The sequence below is a fragment of the Mesocricetus auratus genome, unplaced genomic scaffold, assembly GCF_017639785.1.
Source record: "Mesocricetus auratus isolate SY011 unplaced genomic scaffold, BCM_Maur_2.0 Super-Scaffold_6730, whole genome shotgun sequence".
NCBI lineage: Eukaryota > Metazoa > Chordata > Mammalia > Rodentia > Cricetidae > Mesocricetus > Mesocricetus auratus.
The window spans coordinates 98796224-98813097 of record NW_024429184.1 but is presented as its reverse complement, the minus strand read 5'-3'; the positions used below and the strand labels follow the sequence as shown (position 1 = coordinate 98813097).

Genomic DNA, 16874 nt, shown 5'->3' with positions numbered 1-16874 from the left:
ATCTATGATCCATGAGAGCACAGAGCCCAAAATATTAGCACTTGTGATAAAGGAAACTCTGGTACTTTATTTCTCTTAGTTAAGTCTTTATAATATCATCAATTATGGATTGAGTGTGGTACCTGTCCTTTTATGATCTATTATTTGTTTAATATGCTTCTTTATTAAACAAATTTTACCAGCTCTACTTCTACTAGAAGTGTAAGTTCTAGTAAGAGGAGTATAAAGAAAGTCTTTATACTATTTTGCTTGGTGCAATTCATTCCTTGGTTCCTAAAATAGTGTCTGCAATATGCTAACTAATCAAGAAATGCATGTGTTTTTTGAGTCAGTGAATGAATGGTGCTTTGGTTAAATCAGATGGTAAAATTAGTCTTTTATAGTAGGATGACACTATGTTGAATTTTAAAAGAAAGTCTGTGAATTCTTTCTTTGAAATATAAGTGAATGTTCCTAGGTCTCTATCATATATTAAATTAATTGATACTTTGCACATTGTATGAAAATCACAACATTTCTGATGCTTTGAAATAAAGTTCAGATTGGCTGGTGTGGAGAATCCTATTTAGCGCTGTAATAACTTGATCAAACCTGTATTCTGTGTTGCTTCTTGTTTTGACACACTTGGCTTTTTTGTACCTTTATTATGGCTGGTAGCTATTTTTACTAAAGTAGAAGTAATTCCTTGTTAGCTTGTCAACCAGAGCTGATGGCACAATCTTTTCCTTCATACAGAATCAGTTACCGGACAGCCTACCGCCACGGGGAGAAAACCATGTATAGACGCAAATCGCAGTGTTGCCCGGGATTTTATGAAAGCCGGGACATGTGTGTCCGTAAGTAAGGTGTCCATCCTTTGTGCTGTTCTTACATGTTCAGTGCTGCCTAGGGGAGTGACAACTGAGCTGGGGTCCTTAGAAACGGGGCAGTTGGAATGCTCCCCTTTGCTCCTGGCTGTTGGGCTCTTGGCTTATGTCCTGCAAAAAGCATTAATTTTGTCCCCAGGTCCTATCAAAACTCTCCAGATGAGTATTGCTTGAGGAGAAAACAGCTGTACAGAAGATGATGCAAGGCCGGATGTGGCCTTGTCAAACTGTCATTTCAGCTGGAAATTGGTTAGGAGTCACTGGGCTGAGGTCACAGAAGAGAGCAGGAACATGGCTTTCCTGCTGCAGCTAGCTTCTAAGGGGCCAGGGTGCTGTTTTTATGATCACAGAAAGATGAATGAATGGGTCCAGGGCACAAAGCACAATTGCATTTTCACTAGCGTCTTTCTTCCCTGCAGCATATCCCCCACTTGGTTCTGAGACATCTTGGGAGAAGCCTATAGCTTCTAACATATTCAGAAGGCTCTAGCTCTCATGGGATGCTGCTACAGTGGAGGTTTGTTAGTATTGTTTTGCATAAGTCATTTAAAAGAGAGATCATGGAAAACTACTTAATTCAAGTATTGTGACCCAAGGCACGGCTGTATGGCAATCTCCACATCTGAGCTGAGGCACTGATACTGGGGAGGTCAGAGACAAGGTTCTACTACAATCTGGAAGCAATGGAGATGCCTGATGGGTCTGAATTGACATTACTAGCCCCACCAACCACTCAGCTGGGTGGCTTCAGATCTATCATCGCTACCTCTAGGAGGCTCAGAGGGTGGGGGGAAGTTAAATCCGTGCCTGTCAATCTTCATGTAGACATTAGTAGCTTCCCAACTTTGGTTCAGGACTGCCACTATATCTACTGACACATGCCCATAGAAAACAAAAATACAACATGAAATTAGCAAAAAGGAAACAAAAGACATAGTGCATGGCTTGTGCAGCCAGTAAATGTCCTCTGAGACCAACGGTGCATCGTTGTACTGTAGATATTTCTCAATTAAACTCTCTTGAGTATGTACACGGCCTCTATTTGTCTCTGTCATGAACTGATCCACAAGCTGTCCTTGTGCTTAAATAATTATTCACTCCCTAAATCAGTTAAGTCTAAATTCCTAGAAGTAGAATTGCTAAGCCAGAGGTGTATACATCTGGAGAATTTCCAGTGTACAGACACTCTCGGGCAGTGTGAATGCCTGTGAGCCTATACTCTGTGACAAGTTTTGTCTTAATTTGCATGTCTTTGACTGATGAGGATGGTGAATAAGAAAAATTACATGTTGGTCATCAAACAGAATAATCAGGAACTGATGTCATCGGCCTGAGCTGATGAGAAGCTGTCAGAAGAAATAAAGAGTGCAGTGTTGGGGTGGAGGCCTCACTGGCTGGCCTGGCCAACCTCCAGGGATGTGGGTGACATGATTTTGATGCCCTTTGCTAGGGTTCAGCCTAACAAACACAATTGCCAACCCACACTGAGAGAGTACTTCTGTCCCCAGATCATAGGACTCATGAATGCAGCCCCAACATGATTACTTTGCACATGGCTTGAGGTTGCTTGGGCCTTGTCTGGCGATACCTCCCCTCCTGGAATACCTGCATGGAGGAAATGACGTCCAATAGGCCAGTTAGTGTGGGAAGTACGGACCCAAGCAGGAGCATTTATAGACTGCAACTCAGTGTTCCATGATCGCAGCTGCAAATCTACTAGTTCATCTTGCCTGGAATTATGTTGGCAAAATATCAATGCGTTTCTTCCACTAGACTCATATAATGTGTTCCCCAGGCTATGGGAATGACACCTTTAGCAATTGCTTCTTAAATTCTAAAATTTTTTTCTATGCCTTCGTAGCTTACCTGCTGTCCCTATAGTCAGAAAAAAGTTTTGTTTTTCTTTTAGTTATGTTAACATATTTAATGAGCTCACTGTCTGCTCTCACTAGCCTGGGAGCTATTTGACTTTTTTTTAGGGTAGTTTGCATTTATCACCTGTGGTGTCTTACTTCATTGCTGAGTGCCCTGAAAAGAGTTGACTTCTCTTTTGATTGTGATGGAGGACGCCTTTCAGCAGCCCATCTACATCTGAATCCCTGGGCTAGCTAGGTACTGGAGACAGCAGGGAGACAGAGGACAGTGTTCTTGGTGCTGCTTTTGTGATCTCTTCCCGCAGGTTTTGCTGCCAAGCAGGTAGCTTAGTCATCATTTTCAAATGTTTCCAGAAATGAATGAAATAAGGATGGGTCCTTAGTTCAAGTTAATCATTGAGTACCAGCTTTCCTGGAAGTCAGAAAAGAATGTTTTTTTTCTGATTTGCAATCAAATTTTTTCAAGTAGCTGAAAAATCTCCTCTTGGAGAAATGGTCTCAGGTGTCCTAGGCTGGCCTTGATCTTGCCATGAAGCCTAGGATGACCCTGAACTTCTCATCCTCCTGAGTGCTGGGGTTACAGGCCTTGTGCTACCATGCCCAGTGTATGTGGTTTACATAGGATTAGGTATCAAAACCAGGGCTTCTGTCAACTGAGCTATATCCACATTTCTTAAAGACATTCTGTATTCTACTTTTCAATGTAAAGGGATTCATTGTTTTTGGTTTATCCCCAAATCATTTCCTCCTCTTCCTCATAGAAAAAAAAATCAGGTTCGGTAAAGAGGGTTCAGTACAATTAAAGTTAACGTGCACTTGTTATTTGCCTATAGTATAGAATCCAAGGGCTGGGCTCTGTGATTACATTGTTTATCTGAGAGAGCTCTGTTCCTTTTCCCCAAGGAGTTTGCCCTAAGTAGTTTTTAATGTCTTCACAACAGCAGATTAGTAGTTATCTTCACTAAGTGTTTATTTTGTGCCAGGCATATATATCATCACACAAATTCCCCCAAACTCACTGTGAGACAAATATGATCATATGCATTTTGTAGATGAGGAAATTGATTGGGTGGTGGTAAGTGGTGAGTAATGATGCTGTATATATTCTGAATGTAGAATGAGATACTTCATCCAAGCAGAAGAAAGTGGCAGAACAGCTGATGGATGGAGGAGAGTCACCCGCTCCTGTCATACTGTATTTCCCAAAAGTGGCTCAGTGGGCATTATGATTACACGACCTTGGAGATATCAAAATTGCTCATAGACCCATTTTGCTCTTGAAAACAAAGTTGCTTCATTCAATTCACAAATTCAATTCTGTTTTTGTGTTAATCTCTTTTAAGGTGACTAAAATGGGCAAATATTTTCTCTTTTGAAGTTGACCTTTGAAAAGGTTTCTGAACACAAAGAACTCCTATAGATATTGCTTAGATAGCAAATATGTCTATGTGTATAAGTCTGGCAGTTGCTGTGGATACAGAGGTGTGCCAAGGGTAGGGTGGGGGTGGACCTTTCAGCTAGCGAGGGAGTCTTGGCTGCTGCACCTCCTGTTTAATACTTTGGGGGTTCTGAGGATAAGAGCAGAGTTCAGAAAGACCCAGGAACTACTAAATTTCATATTCAAAGCAGGGGAGGACTGGAGATGAGGTTTTGTGGGGATTCTCATCAAAGGTCCCTCAAGATGAGGTCCTCCTTCCTCATTTAATGCCAATGGAGGCAGCAGAAGATGCTGAAACATATTTGTTATTATGTGCTAAGGGGAGAGATCCCTGGAGAACACCATGTTATTCTTGCATTTGGAGCACAGTGGGGAGATTGTGGTGAATTAAGGTAGAGTCTCTGGGGAGGTGGTGAAATGCAGACCCCCAGCTCAGTGGTCTGAAATGGGCACAGACCTATGTGTTTCTACTGAAGGTTCAAGGCTGTGCAGAAGCCATGTTCACAGAGTACACTTCGAGAAGCTAGGCTTCTCTGGGAGACAGATGAATGCTATTAGGCAGGAAGAGGAGGAGAGACTGTAAGTATAAATCTTTTCTGAGAGTCTGGTTGGGAGAAAAGGAGAGATAGGAAAAATTTTCACAAAGAAAGTGTCACTAGGACATGAAGATATTTGTGACATGAAATTTTACTCTGTTTATAAATCATGATGAACCCTAATTTCATCCATTCTTGGATTGGGTTTTCTTGATCTGATGTCTTTAGTTATTTTTGATATGGAAAAATCTTCATCTTAGTGAAGAAATGACCAGGGGATGAAAATAATTTTAATGTGCGTATATAGAAATCTACATGTGTGAGTGTGTGTATATGTCTGTGTATGTTTGCATATGTGTTTATATATGTATGTAGATACATGATCTTTTAAAGTTACATAATTGATAAAGGGTCAGGTTCTTGTACCTAACTACATGCTTGCTCAAACACATGCCAATATATTTTTATTAACATACCCAATATTCATGTTGGGATTACTGTTGTATTCTGTAGCTCTTCACTGTAGGTTGGTTAATACACTGTTTTTATGTACTGGTGTTAATGAATGTGTGAGCATTATAGTTATGAACCCCAAGGGGTTCATCCATGTTGCAACACATGTCAGGATTCCCTTCTTCTCTGTAAGGCCACCTGTTTATTTGTCATTGTTTGCTGAAGGTTTTAAACTCCAGAGAGCATAGTCCATGTTGCTACCTATGGAGCATGGCAAGTCCACTGTCTTCATTGTGGTCTATTTCAGATGCCTTAGAATGTACATACATTACTTCCTACTGTGCTTTAAATTATGTACTTTGGTTATCTCAGTTCTTTGAATTTTGTAATTCTTTCTTAAGAGACAGAAATTGACCATGATAAATGACTCAATCATGGATTCTTCTCATTTATTCCTTGTCTTCTGTGACCACACATGCCTTGTGAATTTTAAAATGGTATCAGTTCCCTTTTGAAAACTCAACTTTTGAGTTGTTATGTTAGAGATTGAAGAAGCAGCAAACCACTGTTGATGTCCTTCAGGACTTCATCTATGTTAAAGGTAGCAGTGTGGTACAGACTGGAGAAAGGACAGACAGACCATTAGGTCCTCCCTTCTCAACTGGACCATTTCATTCACTAGAAATAAAAGACCCAAACTATTTCACAGACAATAATTTGTTGTGTCTCTAAATTTTTTCTCATATTATGTTTTTGTCTTTATGAAATACTAGAGAGAAAAGAAGCAGTCACTCATATGTTGCCATTTTTAGTATAGAACACTATAGGTATTTTGCCTGTTATTTTAAATCCAAAAAAAGTTTATAGATTTATGCCATATAAACACTTTTTGTGAATAGTTTTATTCATTTGAATTATATCATGTATATATTTCCTATAAGTAAATCAAATCTAGTAATTTAGTAACTAATATACATGACTAATAAATTAATCATTTTATGTTTAGATAATGTTATATTGATATGTACCAGTGTTAGCTGACAAAATAATAAGCACAAATCTTTCTGCAGACATGAATGATTCATAATACAAATTATATTGAGTAGAATTTCTAGGACAAAGAACATACGAGTCTATTTTGTGTTATTACGAAATACCCGAGTCAGGCTGCTTTATAAAGTAAAGAGGATTATTTAGCTCATGGTTCTGCAGACTCAAGAGTATGACATTGTTTCTGTCTTGATAAGTAGTCTCTCAGTTGTGTTACACAATGTGGACCAGATGTCAGAGATACTGAGCATTTATAAGAATTGGGATTACACACACACACACACACACACACACACACACACACACACACGTGCACGCGCGCGCGCGCACGCGTGCTCTACACCCAGGAGAACTAACCCAGGGTCCCATGAGAAACAATATTCCTTGAAGCACACTCTGACCATCACAAGTTCCTCCTATTAAGCCCTATAGCTTCAAGATCTGCATCATCATCATCATCCAGAACTGACATCTTTAGGATCAAGCTTCCATCATGAAGCCTCTTTGGGGAGGAATACATGATGATCATAATCCAAAGCACAGCAAAAAGGTGCACATATTGCATGATTTGGGATTCAAGGTACCCAAAGGTGGCCAAACCAATAGGCGACAAAACAATTTCTACTTTCCCATCTACCATCTCTAGTGGGAGTGGTCTTTATTTTCTTATACCACAACTGAGCTTCACATACCAATCTGGCTCTCAAAGAGTCAATGGAAGACTCACGTGAAGAAAATCACATGGCAATGCAGCTACCTTCTGAGGTCATGCTGGAAGTGATCACGCCCTGTTTCTTCTTACATACTTGTGATCAGATCTCAGGGCTTATCAAGCTGCAAGGACATCTGTGAGGTGGGGAGGATAATGAGTTTTAGAAGACAAAGACAAGAATGAACTTACCACACATTAAATACTCATGTGTTTTCATATACATTGCCAAATTGTTGTCTGGATGATTTCTACTGTTTACTTGCCTCCTCATCCTAGTAAAGCATGAGGGTGCCCACCTTCCCATGTTACTAAATATTATTGGCTTTTTTTTCTTTTTCATTCTGTTGGGTGAAAAAAATTAGGACCTTGCTTTATTTTGCATTTCCAAATTACCAGTGATGCTGATCTCTTAAAAATTATTTTTTATTTTCTATTTGTTTTCTGACTTAAAGGACGAGAGCAGGGTGGAATATAAAGGGAGACTTTGTCTTTCAGAGAACCACAGAACATTGGTAGCACACACCTTTAATCCCAGTACTTGGGAGGCAAAGGCAGGCAGATATTTGTGAGTTCGAAACCAGCCTGATCCACTAGAGCGAGTTTCAGGACAGCCTCTAAAGCCACAGAGAAACCCGGTCATGAGAAAAAAAAAAAAAAAGAAAGATAAATTAGTACAACTGGGGATGGTGCAAAAGGAAGGAGGACTAGGATGATTTGGGACTGGTGAAAGTGACAGCTTGAAAAGCACATGTGTAGAGCTGATGCCAGCAGAAGTCCTGGGGCCCTCAAGTCCTTTAACTACTCAGCTTAATGGATGCTCATTGTCTGTGCATCCCAGCCTTCCACGGGGCCTCTCCTCCCAACAGGACTGTTTGCTGTTCCTCTAGTGATGGGTACTCAGGGCAGTCTCCTGTCTCCTCCCCATGCTCTCTCCCCTGGGGGTAGGGGTGATCTATGATCCCATGGCAGTGAGGGGAGGGGAGCTCTTGGTCCAGCAGAAACACAATGTGTAACTCATGTGAAGGAATCCAGAGTTATGGTCCCCAGAGTACTGTAGCTCTTTCAGAAGCATTTTGGAGTAAAGAAACCTTTGGAGCTAGTCATTGTCTATATTATAATTCTACGAAAATGTGCTTGCTGCTACACACAACTGATCTCCAAACACTTCTTTTGGATCTGGCATTTAGTAAGCTGGAGGTTGTGTATGGATTTGGTTACACTGGACCTGGAGGAGCTCACTAGTGGGTTGTGGGTTGTTGACAGCTATGCCACAGTGGGAGGGAAGTGGTAATATCAGGCATACATCCTTCAGATGTTGTCCTGGCTTCTTTTTGGCTGATGACAGAAAGCAGATCATTGTAAGCCCAGCAGCCTGCAGCAGGCTCACAAGGAAATGCCCAGGACTCTCCTCTAAGTTTACTTCCCATTCTCTGTGTTCAAAATGCCTTGCATTCTCCTGCTGGGCACTGCTGCAAAGGAAGGGACCCTTCTGGGGGTGGTTTCCTCTTGGGGAAACTAAAGGCAGCTATCCTGTCCTCAGTAGATGGAAATCCAATGTTAACTCGAGTTAAAGCTGTATTGGGGGCCCTTCAGGCTTGCAGGGAATTCAGAAGGGAAAGGCCTGAAGTCTGGCTTCTCACCCTTTAGCTTGCAGGCCAGCTCTGGAGGATCAGTTCCCATGGATGTGCCCTCCTGTCTTTGGCACTTGTTAAGAGAACCTGGGAACCGTAAATAAAAAGCCCCAACTCCCACACACTGATCCCTATATGATTTCCTGTTCTTAGCAGAGACGAGTGTGACAATTGATTACCAGAGCAGTGAATAAACATTCACAGCTGATTTTAACTTGGCCAACTTTATGTAAAACTGAACCGGCTGTGAGCAAACAGGGAGCTAGAGCTGTTGCTGGTGTTTGTATGAGAAATTTACTCTTAAGACGAGAGAACTCTGCCCTAGTTTAAATGTCATGCTTTTAAAAAAGAAAACAAAAAGTAAATCAAAGTTTATGCTTTAAATTGCTCAGTACTTTATACATGAATGTATTTTTTTTATGATGAATCAGCTTTCCTTGCAGAGCCTATTATGTTTAGAGATGGCTAAGGTAAAAGACAGTTCATACTTTGAGTGGGAAAATAAAACCATATTTTATGTGAAGTAAAATAAAATAGGCAATGGACTTTAAACTGAAATACTGGGGCAAGGGCTACAAAATTCTGCAGCTTACTTAGTCAGGATTCATTTCCTTCCAAGAGACAGACGGAGTGTACTTTGGAGGGCCACGTGAGGCTATTTGTCATGTGACACACAATTCTCTCTCCGACACCCCAGCCTCTTTGCTTGTCTTTGGAGATTAAGTTATATTAGACTGGAATTAACAAAAATGCTCCTCCTTGGGAGAGAATAGGTGTGTCTTTTGGAAGCAGCTGTCCAGAACATGCCATTTGGAAAGAGTCTGAGGCTAAGTCGACGTTGAGAGAAAGCATCAGTAGTCAAGGGGTGATCCAGGGTGGTCTGTGTGCTCCATATTTTCTGTCCCTGAAATTATCCGGCATTGATCTCTTGGCGCGATGTCGTGGAGATATCCGTTGTCCCAGTTAATCATCGTGGTCTCTAAATCACCCGTTAAAGGTCCCAGTTAGACCCATCTCTGCCACTTATGTGAAGGTCATGTCACGTGCTATACCAGATCTCGTCTCTAGGACAGACTGGCTGCTTCTGAGAAAGTCAAATATTTGCCAGTCAAACTCAGGAGAAAACTGTAATTTTGTCAAGGGAATGTAGACATCTGCATTCTGTCTGTGTCAACCTAAAGAGGATCGCACTGGGAGAGAGACAGCAAGCGTGAGTATGTTGACCAACTGGGTGAGGTTGGGGAAAGATCTGGCTGAGATGCTGTTCACGTCCCACCCCCTTGGCAACAGTGAATAACACCTATCACCTTTTATGCAGGTTTTCTGTGACTCAAGTCTTTTTTTCTGAAGAGTTTTGAAACCAGATTTTTTTTCGACCGTGAGCTGCTGGTGAGACCTCTCATTTAGGACTGTGAAGGCTCTGCGTTTGGCAGAGCGCTGTGTATGGGGAGAGAAGAGCTTCCCTGGCTGGTAGGGAAGAGCTGAGGGAAAGTGGGAAGGCCTCTCTTTGAAGATCAAGGCAGCCAGGGCTTCCTACTCTGAGTTTGTCTGAGTCCCACAGGCTTGTTTAATTTGCAGTTACGATCTTGTCAAGCATTTCCAAAAAATCTGTTGTCTCTTAGACTCTTGAACACACCCTTTTGAGTGGAGATAAAAGTGAGACAATCCCGTTAGGCTGGCCAGAGACAACAATGAGATGGTATGTCTCTCAGTGTAACTACCCAATCGTGCCCCTTTTGCACGGGCAGTGGATTTTTTTTATGTTTCCATAGGGACCCTGTTCTCTGTTGCTATGGAGTCCTACTTGTTTCAGAGGCACCTACCAGAAAATGCAAGGAGAAGCCTTTTGTCCATACGCTGCACCAGCAGAAATCCCAATTTTCCCACACACCCTCTGGAACCTACTCCTGGTTTTTCTAGTTGGGGATTTTGGGCTCTGCTAGGAGTGAAGATCTAATAAATAATGCAGTGGGGTTTTGTTGTCTTCCTAGTTGTCGGTACTTCCCTGTTACTTAGGATGTTATAAATAGAAACTATGAATTTAATCTTAAAGAATCCCACCATGAATTTAAGAAAGTCTCAATGCAATTCTGATGGAAATCTTGCTTGCCACTCTTTCTGCCAAAGCAGGCCCGGCTTTAAAATCCCAGGGAGACCAGGCTAACAGAAACAATGGAAACTTGCCTCACCTCCAGAAAGTGAGTTTCTGAAATTGGAATCTTTTTGGGATAGTTAGAATGTTCACAGGCTTAATAATTTATTCAGTGTCCTTGCAGGGACAGATAATCACTAATGTGAAAGCCTGGAACTGAGAAGCAATTTTAACTGGACTGCTGTTCAAGTCTTTTTAGGACAAAGTAATTTAAAATAATAGGAATAAAAACCACATTCTGATCTAAGTGAAAAACATTGACATGGCCAGGTGACAGGCTTGCATCCCCCTCCCCTCTCCCCAGCCTGGCATAGTGACTGCCAGTATTTTCTACAGATAATCCAGTGGTAAAGCTAAGGCATCCATCTGAGCCACACACTGCACAGATGGTTTTGTTTTCTTCAGCTGTAGCATTAAGAATATCAGAAGTTCTAGACTTGCTCTGTTTTCAAGATAAATGAGTCTACAAAAGTCTGGAGAGACCTCAGCTCTCCCAGAGAATTTTTATTCAGTGAAAGAAACTTTTTTATTAGGTCCCCGAGGACCCCTTATCCTGGGATAGGTCTCCCTAACCTGGTGGACAGTTGAATGAGAACAGAGGTCCAGTGGATGCTCATCTTTCAAAACAGCCACTGAGTTTGTTTGGTATAGTTGTGTGGAACCGTGGGCATAAAAGAGGGAAGGCACCAGAGATGAAACCGTCCCAGGAGGAGACTGACTTCCAAAAATCAGGTCTTGAGTACCATCCATAGTTGCATGGCTCTCATGTGAATGATGGGCTGCTCCTCCTGTGGAGGTCATTGCTACATTATGAAGGTATTTTTGGGAAATGCCATTGGTTCAATACCCCTTCTCTCCACCATTTGGTGTAACTTTTATTAAATTTGTTCTATGACAGCTTCATACATATGTATAGATCATTCTAATCTCTGTCACCCTGCCTTATCTGCCTTTGCCCGCTTTCAGCTTCTCCCCCTCCCTCAAACCCTCTTCCTACGTCTATATCTTTTATTTTGTGGTCTGTTCTGTTTGGCAAGAACCATCTGTAACTTAGTGCTATCTACTGGATCCTTGTGGGTTCATCAGGAGGTATACAACCAAGGACAACAACTGTTTCTCCCCTAGAACTCATCAGGAACCAGCAGTTCAGTAGGCAGTGGTAGACTTCCATGAATACTTCCCACATCCATGATTGACTGTTGACAAGCTCAGTTTGGGACCATGCCAGTTTAGCCAAACAGCCATAGTAAAATCTCTCCCAGACCACTAGTTCTCTTGGGTTTTTAACGAGCTTTACACTGCCAGGCATGAATTCTCTCTTGTGGAGTGGGCTGAAAGTCTAACCAGAGGGCAGTTTGTTACTCCTACAACTGTCATGCCATGATTTTACCAGTGTGTGCTTTTTTTCTGGTGGGTTAGTAGATGCTTTCTTAGGGACTACTTTGGTTATTAGATGCTCTGGGAATGCTTTGAGCAAAAGTCGTGTCTCAAACTTATTTGCCATGGACCTTCCTCCCCCATCAAACAATTAAAGAAAGAGAAGGTTTTACCTGACTTCACAAGTATAACAGACGTATTCATCCTACAGCATGAAGCAGAGGTCTATTATACTGGCCTCACTGGTGGAAACAGTGTTGTCTAGGTCTTTCAAATTTTTAACCATTATCACTGGAGGTATGTCATGGTCAATCGTTACTTACCAAGAAGATGTCAACACATATGCATATAAATTGCAAAAATCCGAATAGTCAAATAAATAACAGATCTTTCAGGGTTAAATTTAAATGAAGGGGAAAATAGCAGTTAAGTTTAAAATGTGACCTTCAAAGAATATAAAATCCCCTTGATTTGTTCTTTTTGAACCTTTCCTGATGTTCTGAAAGTTGTCTGAGTAACAAGTCCAGATGGTCTGACACATATTCAAGTTTTAGACTTTTTCATATTTATTTTTATATTTGATGTGTGTGTGTGTATGTGTGTGTTGGGGTTGCCACATTATGCATGTGACATGATTCCTATGTGGAGGTCAGAGGACAACTATTGGGTGTAAAGAGAAGCTTTTTCCTTGAGAGAAGCCTTCCCGCCAGCCTGGTTCCAGAGCTGCATCAGTCCCAAATAAACACACAGGAGGCTATAATAATTATGAAGCTGTTGGCCTTGTTTGTTTCTTACTGGCTAGCTCTGACTTAAGTAATTACCCCATAATTGTTAATCTAAGTATGTCTCTTACCGGAGAAAATTCCGGGCCTCTTACCCGATGGCGTTACATCTCGAACTCTTTGTGTTTCTCTTACCCAGAGTCCTCCTGGACTCCTAGTCCCTCCTATCTAGATTCCTCATTGGCCAGACAGTACTTTATTGACAAATGCACAGGACTTCCCCAACATCTCCTCTTTTCTGTTTAAACAAAAAGAAAGGTCTTAACTTTAACATAGTCAAATCATATATAACAGAACAGTTATCAAGTAAGAATACAGTTACAATATTTTGTCTATCAACATTTAGCAAGATTTAAAGAAAATATCATCTATCTCATTCTTGTGAGTCCAAAGTCCTATATGTAGTTTATCTCTTATCATAACTAAGGAAAACTATAATTATAACTATCTATCTTCAACTCCATCAAAGACCACAGAAGGATAATATATAAACACTAGGATTGACAGAGACATCTTACTGCCTGCACAGTCACCCGAAGTTCCTCTGTAACGTTGGGGCATCCATCTTCAGCCCATAGGCCACAATGTGTCCAGAAGATTTTTCAGCAAAGCAGGAAATTTCAAACTGTCCATCTGCGCTGGCAGTCTGTCAGTCATTTTTCTTTGTCCTGCAGAAAGTCTCATAGACTCTTCCATGAAGCAAGTACCCTGTAAGACTGAGTTCAGCAGTCACTTTCCTGTGGGTCCTGCATGTTCAGTTTATACAGCAACAGTCAAACAGTCTAGGCAAGAGCGGTTTCTTGCCCAAATGGCTAATCTTGCCATGTTGAAAGTAAACTCCATAACGAGTTTCTTCGATGCCCATCTTCCTCTCAGATGTAATTGGTGCTGCCAGGAGCAGACATTTCTCATTGTCAAGAAAAACCCTAAACCATTTTAAATGCCATTTTCTGAAGGTCTTTGAAAGGTTTGAAGCATATCTATCTCAAATATATTTCTGTATATCTAGAAAACCTAACTTACCTAACTATAAATTCTATTATAAGTAACTATCTATAGTCTGCATTCAATCATGCATTACGTTTCAAAGGATCTGTATAAGCACAATACTTAATCAAGAGGAGAAACATACACATCACAAAATTGACCTTGATTTTGTCTCAATAAATGAAAAACAATACCCATACCATAATTCCCCCTTTTACCATTAAAAAAAGAGATCGGCTGTTATCATTAGCCAATTATAAACAACCCCATTTAAATGAAAACAAAGATTTATAAACAAGATGGGAATCAGGACATCGCTCATTCCAAACTGCTTCCTGCTGGAAGGGGGCGCTGTTCACACCATGGGGATCATGACAAAACTCAGAAACCTGTATAAGTCCTTATTTTCGGGGTCTGTAAAGCTCCATCATCTTAGCTGTCTCAATTGTTGGAACACCTGGTCCACTGCTTCTGGGGGTCTTGGTTCGTCAAACCACAAAAGCCTGGAAGGAATCCTCAGCTTTTCATTTTCTGTAGAAACATAAATAAAAACTCCTTTTCCAAGTAACATATCCTTACACTTAAATTTTGAAGTCAAGGCATTTTTAAAAGATAGAAGTTGGATTAATTCAGCAGCATTTATAATCAAGTGTACTTTAGCAGTTCCTTCCTGAGTAATCAAAAAACTGAAAAACATAATAGCGTACAGTATGAAGACTCTCTGTGTATTTTCCATCTTTACGTGGCTTATTTATTTATCTATTATTACTTTATTTCTTTCACTTTCACTTATTTTTCTCAGAGACAGGGTTTCTCTTTGGAAATCTGCCTGCCTCTGCCTCTGAAGCAATTCCTACCGGCGTGCGCCACCACAGCCGGCTTCTTTTTCTCTCAATCTTACGTATATTTTTAAACACACTGTAAACCTTTAGAGGTTTTATTCATCCAAGTCTGACTTTACTGTAAATCTACGTTTTTCTGGCCACGTGTCTTATCTGTAAAACCGCAGCTGTTTTAAACTGCCGGGTTTTTTTTTTCCGTCAAGATGGCGGGCGTAAGCATGACTCCAGCTTACCGCCTCAGTCCATGCTGACCCACAGCAAAAGCTGCCACTTTCAGCTGTACATACAACTTTTCAATTGTTAGCAGAGTCTCTTAAAACAACCTTGCTGTTTTTTTTTTCTTTTTATGCCGAGTCAGGAAGACTCCGGTAAGCGGCCACGTGAATCTCGGCTTGTGGCTAGCAAAACAGAGCACACCTGAGAAAAATGCTGCTACCAAAATCTGTGCTTTTCTCTGCTCCTCTGTTTCTAAAATTTCTTCAAAGCTTTTGTTATTTTGCGTGGAAATTCATGATCCCACTCCTGATCACCATTCTGTAAAGAGAAGCTTTTTCCTTGGGAGAAGCCTTCCCGCCAGCCTGGTTCCAGAGCTGCATCAGTCCCAAATAAACACACAGGAAGCTATAATAATTATGAAGCTGTTGGCCTTGTTTGTTTCTTACTGGCTAGATCTCCTACCCGATGGCGTTACATCTCGAACTCTTTGTGTTTCTCCTACCCAGAGTCCTCCTGGACTCCTAGTCCCTCCTATCTAGATTCCTCATTGGCCAGACAGTACTTTATTGACAAATGCACAGGACTTCCCCAACAATTGGAAGTTGTTTCTTTCCTTCCCACATGGGTTCTGGTATCAAACTGAGGTCCCCAGGCTTGTATAACAAGCACCTTTATTTCCCTACTGGCACCCCCTATTTTATTTTATTTTCCTAACCTGGCCTTGAACTCACACTCTCAATGAACCTCCTGCCTCAGCCTCTTGTGTTGTTGGCACTGCAAGGATGGACCACTGTACTTAGCTTGTGATATACAATCAAGTCTGGTTAATCTGGACTTTGTCTTTGATTGCAACACATTTTAGTACCAACTTGGAAAACCCAGGAGATTAGTAACACTGGCTTGATGTTCCTAAGTGACAAAGGATACTGAAGACTACTGAAGCTCCCAAGTTCCCTGAATACTACTGACTTGTAGTGTTCCTCTAATATATCTGGACCCCATCTATCTGGTCTTCAAAGGCATTTTAGCTGGCGTTCTATGAACTTGCTTTCTTTTTCTTTTTCTTTCCTTTTTTTTGGAACATTCTAGTAGCCAAGGCCCTACAGCTTACTTGCTTTCTCCTTTTTGAATCAATTAAATTGCTTAACCTATATATTTTCCTTAAGGTGTCCATACTGTGAAGCAAAGGGTCCAGACAAGGAAAGAAACTGGGTGTCACTATTGACTCCTGGGCATGAAGAATAGACTTGTTCTTAAGCAGGTATAGATGCAAGCGCAGAGTCGAAATGAGTGCATGGGTCTCAGAGTCCAAAGGGAAGTGTCCACAGGTCACCCCCAAGGTGGGAAGAGGGCAAGGGCATGGAGTGGGAGGAGTGTAAGCCTAACCACAGCCTCACTGCCCTCTTAGCTTTCCTCAGGACAGGCTTTGATTATAAATGTGATCTTGATACAGAGGCTGGAAACATGTGTCAGTCAGGTAAGTGAGAGCAAATGCCATGTGGTGGGAAACAGTGCTGAAATGACCCCATGACCCTATGACCCCATGGTGAGGGGTCAGGCCAGGAGAGATGCCCTTCCTGTGACATCATCACCCTTTCCTCACAGACATAGATGAGAGCAGACCAGCAGGGACTAATCCACTCGGAGTGAGCAGCAGCTTCCTTCCGGTCCCTTCTCTAAATTGTCAGTGAAGACGTTTTAAATCCTGTTCAGAGTTGAGCCGGCATGTGGTTGTGTCATCAGACATGCCAGAGGCTTAGTTGTTAGGCATTGCAATGTAGGAAACTAGAGTTTATTCTGGCGCCATCCTGAAACAGTGGCTCATTAGGATCATATTACCGGAGTTTCTTAAATCTGATTGAACCTAAAGAGACCAATGTGAGAGTTGTGGCCAAAATCCATAATGCCTGTGTAAGTTCAGAATTAGACGAAAACTCCACTTTCAAGCAATGAATAGG

The 16874-nt window shown here is 41.4% G+C and overlaps 1 protein-coding gene across 1 annotated transcript in view; it reads left to right on the top strand.

Annotated features, from left to right (window-relative positions):
• Megf10 (multiple EGF like domains 10) overlaps positions 1 to 16874 on the top strand; it is a 149424-nt gene that overhangs the window by 50573 nt on the left and 81977 nt on the right. The window contains exon 4 of the mRNA XM_040741797.1: positions 736 to 836. Within this exon, the coding sequence (XP_040597731.1) occupies positions 736 to 836 (101 nt within the window). The remainder of the gene's footprint in view (positions 1 to 735; positions 837 to 16874) is intronic.